The sequence below is a fragment of the Sprattus sprattus genome (genome assembly GCF_963457725.1).
Source record: "Sprattus sprattus genome assembly, chromosome: 1".
NCBI lineage: Eukaryota > Metazoa > Chordata > Actinopteri > Clupeiformes > Clupeidae > Sprattus > Sprattus sprattus.
Genome location: NC_137920.1, coordinates 37002315 through 37010132, shown reverse-complemented (window position 1 = coordinate 37010132; position 7818 = coordinate 37002315). Strand labels below are relative to the sequence as shown.

Sequence of the window (7818 nt, the reverse complement as noted above, 5' to 3'; positions counted from 1 at the left end):
GTACCTAGTTTTGTGGTTGCCTTTAGCTTGACAAAAAGCACCCCTGAAAGTCTGATTTGACAGTTGTACAGGAAGAGGGTGGGGATGATGCAGTGTATGAGTGCGTGCGTGCGTGTGTGTGTGTATGTTTGCGTGAGAAAGCGGGAGTGTTTTCAGTGTGTGTTCACATGCTCTCGCGCTTCTCAAAGTAAGAGATGCCTGTGATGTAGAGAGAAGTGATCTTGCTGCCTTGTCGACAAGTTATCTTGTCGGGTGAGATTTACTTACCTTAGGAACATTTCTCAGGCAGACTTCTCACGGTTTTACCACTTTCCTCCTTCAGAATAGTAAAGTAAATGTCGTCTTCTAGAAGAGCATAGGTTTTGGAATCCGTTTTGGACACCGGAAAAAGATCCACCATGCCTGTGATTCTAGGGGAGGTCAGCATTCTCACCACCCCACTCTCAGTGGTCCGCATCTGCGCTCTCGTCTCAGGATGCCTCACCTTCAGCCTGGTTGCCTCCAGGAATCTTCTGGAAGAGGAAGAGGCCCGCTTCACCACGTTCCGCACCTACTGCATGTTCACCTGGTGCTTCTTCTTCACCCTCAGCCTCCTCATCCTCGCCATCACCTACGTTCAGTTTCACAGCCTGCTCCCGCTCTCCTGGAAGAACCTGACGGTGACGGTGTCTGCCCTGGCCACGCTCATGGTCTTCACCGCCTCGCTGGCTTTCCCGTGCCTGGTGTTTGGGAAGGACAAAGCCAAGGAGCCTCATGCCGTCGCTGCCACTCTCTTCTCAAGTCTGACCTTCCTGGCCTACGCCACAGAGACCTACCTCACCCGCCGAGAACAGAGGGGGTACATGGCCAGCATACCCGGCTTACTTAAAGTACTTCAGGTCTTTGGAAGCGGCATGGCTCTACTCCTGGTCAAATACCAGGTGGCTCACGGGAGCCCTGGCGGGCGGGTTTGGGGCTCTGGGGTGATCTACGGCATCTGCCTGGTGGCCTCCTTGGGCACAGTGATGGTGATGGTGGGGGACTGCGCTGGGCGTTGCCCCCTCCCGTTCGGCCACGTTCTGGCTGGGTTGAGTGTCCTTGGAGTCCTGCTCTACATGGTGGCGGCAGTAATGAGCTCGACCGCAGCACTGATCCCGCAGAGCGCGAAGATGCCTGGGGAAAATGTCATAATCGTCATCTTGGAGATGTCCTTTGCGTGCACGACCCTGCTCGCTTACACAGTGGACCTGGCCTTCTCAGTCAAACTGTTGTGTGACAGAAATTGAGGAGTCAATTTCAGGAACCTGTGTATTTATTTATGCCAGTTTATTTAAAGAGATGGTAAGGAATCATATATCCTGTGACTGACTAACATGGGATATCTAAACCGGACTCTCCATGTATAAGTGGGTGTATGAGGGAGAGAAAGGGATGTATGAGGATACACATCAAAAATCTGGCAACGGTCTAAACCTGAGAATTTAATCCTGTCAACTTCAAAGCATAAATGGAATGCTATTCACCGTATAAATTAATGTGTAAGATGAAGCTGACGTTGTAATGAATTGGGAGGAACAGTATGTAATTGTCTCTTTCCAGCCTAACATGCTCAGTATAATTATCTACAAACCCAACAATCAAAATATTAACAGTTGAATGGCCTGGTGATGGTTTTCTTCTTAAAATCTTGATGCTACTGTTACTTTATATAAATCATATCAAGCTTCAAGATATGAGAAATCTCCTTCTAAAGATCCGTGTTTTGATTGGTTTCACATGTGAACATCAAAATGCACGTAATAACCCTAGTCTATTGTTTGAGGTGTGTGACAGATATTATGTACCAATAATATACTTCATTCAACACATTTGTCTGGGTTTGCATCCTGCCTATATCTCTGGGTGGCTTGGTGTCAGCTAGGCCTATAGGTCTCTTTCATTGGTATTAAAGAAAGGATTATGATTTATGAAGGGAATAAGGTGATAAAAAACATGAATTAATGCTCCTTAGTGTAAGTACATGTACAGTACTGTGCAAAAGTTTTAGGCAGGTGTGAAAAAATGCTATGAACTAAGAATGCTTTGAAAAATGTTAACAATAAATGTTTATTTTTTATCCATTTACATGGTAAGACTGAGCACAGCAACAAGACACAACGTAGTTATACTGCATCAGCAGGGTCTCTCCCAGACAAAGATTTCAAAGCAGACAGGGGTTTCAAAATGTGCAGTTCCAGCTCTTTTGAAGAAGACGTTGAGGATCGTAGACGCAGTGTTCAACCAAGGAAACTTAATGCAGCTGATGAAAAACACATCAAGCTTATTTACCTTCGAAATCGGAAGATTTCAAGCAGTGGCATCAGCTCAGAACTGGCAGAAACCAGTGGTACCCAGGTACAGACATTTACTGTCCGGGGAAGTTTGGCCAGAAGTGGTCTTCATGGAAGAGTTGCAGCCAAAAAGCTCTACCCCGACAAGGAAACAAGGCCAAGTGACTGAACTAAGCACGTAAACATAGAAACTAGGGTGCAGAAACATGGCAGAAGGTGCTCTGGACTGATGAGTCAAAATTAGAAATATTTGGCTGTAGAAGAAGGCGGTTTGTTCGCTGGAGGCTGGAGAGAGGTACAATAATGAGAGTCTGCAGGCAACAGTGAAGCATGGTAGAGGTTCCTTTCCAGTTTGGGGCTGCATTTCTGCAAGTGGAGTTGGAGATTTGGTCAGGATGAATGGTGTCCTCAATGCTGAGAAATACAGGCAGATACTAATCCATCATGCAATACCATAAGGGAGGCGTATGATTGGCACCAAATGTATTCTGCAGCAGGAACATAACCCCAAACATACAGCCAATGTCATTAACAACTATCTTCAGCTTAAAGAAGAACAGAAAGTCCTGCAAGTGATGGTATGACCCCCACAGAGCCCTAATCTCTACATCATCGAGTCTGTCTGGGTTTACATGAAGAGACAGAAGAATTTTAGGAAGCCTACATCCACAGAAGATCTGTGGTTAGTTCTCTAAGATGTTTGGAACAATTTACCAGCCGTGTTCCTTCAAAAACTGCGCAAGTGTATCTGGAAGAATTGATGCTATTTTGAAGGCAAAGGGTGGTCACACCAAATATTGATTTAATTTAGAATTTTCTTCTGTTCCTTCACTGCATTTTGTTAATTTATGAAGAATTGATGAAAATAAACTGTTAACACTTCCATTTTTGAAAGCATTCTTAGTTTACAGCATTTTTTCACACCTGCCTAAAACTTTTGCACAGTACTGTATGTAAACAAACATGTACATATGTAAACTTTGGCCTTTCATCCGGAAAAAATGAACTATGATAGTAAGGGAACTGGTGATGAAATAACTAGCTCAAAATGAATTTATGGTAATAAAATATAGAGATTTTTATTATTTCACTGGCCTACTTTCACAACATTTGTATATGCTACGCAGACAATGGTTTTTCACGTCACACTCTTCAGACAAAGCCATGGCATTTAAAAATAACATCAAATACGTGACTCAGTTCTGCGGGGAGATTACAGTTAGAGTGTTAAAGTTACGGACGGCAATTATACAATGTGTGCAATGACGCCAATTAAGTGCAAGTGACAAATCATGGGTGGGCTTGATAAATCTGAAAAAAAAAAAAAAAAACGTACACGCTTATCGATGCACAGAAATGTGAATAAAATGTAAATGATAGAAATCTGAATATTCTTTCAACGCAAGTTGCAGTTGTCCCTAATTGACTTATTTGTTTTACCCCCACTTTTTCCACCCATAAGGTAATTTCCGTACGCTACTTGTAGGCTAAACTGTGAATTGAGCAGACATGATGTTTTACTAATGCTGTCCACTGGATGGCGATAATCTCATGTGCAAGTGCAATTTGGCCCACAAAGTAACATTAATGATATACCAGCTCTTCTAGATTAAATATATTAAGTAGTTTACCATTTTGTATGCATTTTATCTCCTCCAAAAATATTTTGTACATATATAAAGTATTAGTGTTCAATAAATAAATAACAATAACTCCACTAATGATGTGTCTTGCCTCTCGGTTATGTAGGCGATTGGCAGTGTGGGTATCTTGAAGAGCCTATTTGCTTCACTGACAGAACAGGCAGATCAACAGTACAGAAACATTCAGGGGGCAAGAAAAGAGGTATTGCCTTTGAAACTGAACCATGGTAAGACATAAACAATTTGTTCAAATACGTTTCTTGCTCTGTTTCTTATTTACCTTATTCATAACTGTAGTGACAGTTCAGACACAGCCATTGCATGTAAACATACCCACAAACACATACACACTATATGTAAATAGAGGGTTTCAGGGTCATATTGAGGTTACTCTTGCATTACCAGCACAGTTGGAAGGGTTAAAGTAGGGTCAACTTATTTAGAATACAACAAGAACAGCGCACAACAAAACAGCTGTGCTTTAGGTTCAAAAAAAGGTTATATACAAACTCTGACAAGAGACTTCTGTCAGTGATGTCAGGATTGTCACCTTCAGGTTGAACTTAATTTGTTGACATCTGCCAGTCTGCCAACCTTAGCACCATGTTGTTTTATCAACACCATAGGCAGTTCTTCTCTTTTGCAGATTGTTTGGAGAATGATGCAAATTATGTGTTTGGGTTGCTGTAGTTCAGAATGGTGAGGGATTGTTGTTATCATGTTTAGTCTGTTGAGATATACATGGCAAGTTCTTGTGTACACATTGTAGCCCATTAAAGAGGTGGTGATTTCTATACTGTGCACATTATTCTGAGTAATACTACTATACCCCACATCCTGGGCTTGTTGTAACAAACATATGAGACAAAGTTATATCTGAGAGGTTTCCGGAGTTTCATTTAACACATGCAGCAGGCTTGTGTGTTTGGAAAGTGGAGTTGTGTGTTGGGGCGGGTTTGGGGGGATTGGGGGGGGGGGGGGGGGCCCTATATATAGTATAGCCTACTTTATACGACTTGGATACAATATATACATCTGTACAGTAGGCCTTCATCTTATGCAGGCTACCATATTTAATTACAATGCACTACTATAAAATAGGCTAGAATAGACCTACCCAACTTTAATCAGCCCAACACTGCAGCATACCCTCGAAGTAGGCTATTATATCTGCTGAACAGGTTTGCTCAACTGATCAAATCTGTTGAGATACACCAAAAATGTAGCTATATAACTAATGTGCCAACTTCTATGCGCTTGCGCTTTATCACATACACGTTGTCTTAGAATTAGATATCTTTCTTGATCGTTATTGACAAAAAGTGTTCCATAAACCACATTACAAGCGGGTTACCTCGTTCTGTCTGTGTGTCAAGGTAATATGGATATACTGTAGGCTGGCCTTTTCAGTGAACTCCGCTTCCACCACTTCAGAAAGACAATCGATTCCCGAGCATTTCGGAATGCCCTCGCGCTGATCCCGCCCCTTGGTTTCGATTGCTCTAGCCTGGAAGAATCAATCCGTGTTTTCTTGTTCAGGAACTGTCCGGAGAACAGTCTGCTGTCAACAGGCTGGGTGGTGAAGCAAGGCAAGGCTGACAGCAATATTCAAAGGATTGAGAACTCTGTCAGCATTTCCCCCCTTTGCCGTAGACGGCGTGTCATCTTCTGGCAGTATATCTGCGACTTCAGTTCTTTCCTATGATTGGAAAATGAACTCCGGATACGGTAAGACAAAAAAGAACTAAAGAGCTCTTGGCGTTGTAGTTTGTGTAGTTTAACAGACGCTAGTCAGCTAAGGATAGCTTGCTAGCACTACTGTTATTGTGTCTCGGTCTAAACTTATGAATTGGTCCCGCCTTGTATGTCGCATCACTGTTATTATACTCAGCCACACGAATAGTATTTTCTTTAACCTCAAACTGTTTATTGAACTCTCCTTTTAGATTTCCTTCTAAGATAGAACTGTTCTGGGTCGAAGTTTGAAAACAGCTGGCAAAGTGTTATACATTGCGTTTAATTGAGCTAGTTACATCTGATGTCGATTTTGTCCTTTTAACCAACTTCACAGTGTAAAACATCTTTTCACTTCATGTCCCAGAATCGTGACTATGCCACTAACAACCCCTCTGCCAATGTGAGGAACATGCAGCAACTTTTGAGAATCCGACTTTTCAGATGCTAGACCATTATTTAAAATAGAGTTAAATGCATGTCCGTTCTGCAAAGGAGTGTAGTTTTGATCAGGTTAATGTGTCTCAAAGAACCAACACACCCAGGGACATATTTACCGTAGGGTCCACTCGAGCTCTCAATAATCACAGCATGTTGAACTCTAGTGAAGGGGTTTCATCATAGGCATTTTCCCTGAAAGCCTTACATTAAGTCCTTCCAGTTGCTCAATTCCTATCCTTTTCAAGATGATTCAGACAGACCATGTCTCATTATTTATAAATTTGAGTGCCCAAATGGTGATGATATGACCAAGTCATACATAAGGCTGTAACATTAGCCATCATAGTTAGACATGTCTAACACTGTTATTGTTATCAATTCCTGGTCTGTATAGGTATTCCCTGGAGTATGGCATCGCTGCTGTTTTTTTTTTAATCAAGTGAATGTTTTCCCTCACTTGTGTCCTTAACTAATGTGTGTGGCCAGACAGTTAAAAGAATATAAGAAAGAGTGGAGGAAGTTGGAGTGTGTGTGTGAGAGAGAGAGAGATTGAGAGAGAGAGAGATTGGGAGAGATTGAGAGAGAGAGAGAGAGAGAGAGCTTGGAGAGAGAGAGCTTGAGAGAGAGAGAGAGAGAGAGAGAGAAAGAGAGAAAAAAAGAAAGAGAAAGAGAACCAGTGAGGTCATACAGTATGAATGTGACTGACCTTTGGCTGCCCCTCCCTCCTCTAGCCCGTTGAGGAGGACCAGGGGTTGATGGCACCCAGTACAGCCCGATGCAGACAGACACTCATGACGGGGTGGACTGAATACTGACGGTAAGCTGCTCCCCCCGTATAACCTATGACATGGGAAGTGAGTGACTCAAGTGGGTTATGGTGACTCCTTTAGAGCGTTCCCCCTACATTTTGTCCTCATTTGAAAGGCCCTATCACATTCACATTATCACACACATTTTATATTAGAACAGGGTTTTCCTTTCCCTTTTCGGACTTGCCTGGCCTTTTTGTTTATATTCTCCATGGAATTTTACAGCAGTAAAAGTGAATTAAGTTGCTGTAATACTGTTGTTGCAGCGGTCGTAGCTGTGTGTGCTTGCCGTGTGTGACACAACCAGTGTCTAACAGGACTTTTCAAGAAGAACTTATTTAGCTTTTAGAGGATTACGTTTGTTATTAGCGAATCTGTCTTTAGGAGGAAATGCCCAAGTTATGGCGTTCCCCTGTGGAATCTCAAGCTCCCAGGCCTTAAGGACATGTTGTTTATTGGGATTGACAGCAGCAAATTCTTGCCGTTGTGAATTTATGGTTTTGCAAGCCCACCCAGTTAGAGAATACAGTTAAAAACGTAACTGTGCCACAGCATGCTGTAGTAGTCTGCCACGCGTGGTTGATTTGCAAGTCAAAATGAAGATGCCCGCTGTATTATAGGTTTCTTTAAACAGTCCTTCCTGATACGAAGAGGCCACATCATTTGTTATATGACCATTAGTGGAAGAGGTTGGGGTTTTCTTCCTTTTGTGTTTGCTTGCTTGTGTGATGAGTGAGGGGGGTGTGGCTGTGTGGATTTTTGCATTCTCATATGGATTAGGTCCAGGTGGGCCCCTGTGTCAGATGTTGTCATAGCAACCTCCTTCTGGAGCCTTAAAGGGGGTTAATCATCCACAGGCCTGTCAGGTGTTCATAGACACTC

At 42.6% G+C, this 7818-nt stretch overlaps 2 protein-coding genes across 3 annotated transcripts in view; both read left to right on the top strand.

Annotated features, from left to right (window-relative positions):
- Window positions 1-398: 398 nt before the first annotated feature.
- LOC308369507 (myeloid-associated differentiation marker-like) lies at window positions 399-1265 on the top strand (the record flags this gene model as incomplete). The annotated part of the gene is made up of 1 exon (XM_080843974.1): window positions 399-1265. One exon carries the CDS (start codon window positions 399-401, stop codon window positions 1263-1265), a length of 867 nt encoding a protein of 288 aa, XP_080700100.1.
- Window positions 1266-5542: 4277 nt separating this feature from the next.
- The window catches only part of LOC308376553 (testis-expressed protein 2-like), a 41603-nt gene continuing 39327 nt past the window's right edge, over window positions 5543-7818 (top strand). For both annotated transcript variants that reach the window (XM_080852929.1, XM_080852928.1), the window contains exons 1-2: window positions 5543-5680; window positions 6859-6944. The gene's annotated coding sequence lies outside the window, so the exon portion shown is untranslated. The remainder of the gene's footprint in view (window positions 5681-6858; window positions 6945-7818) is intronic.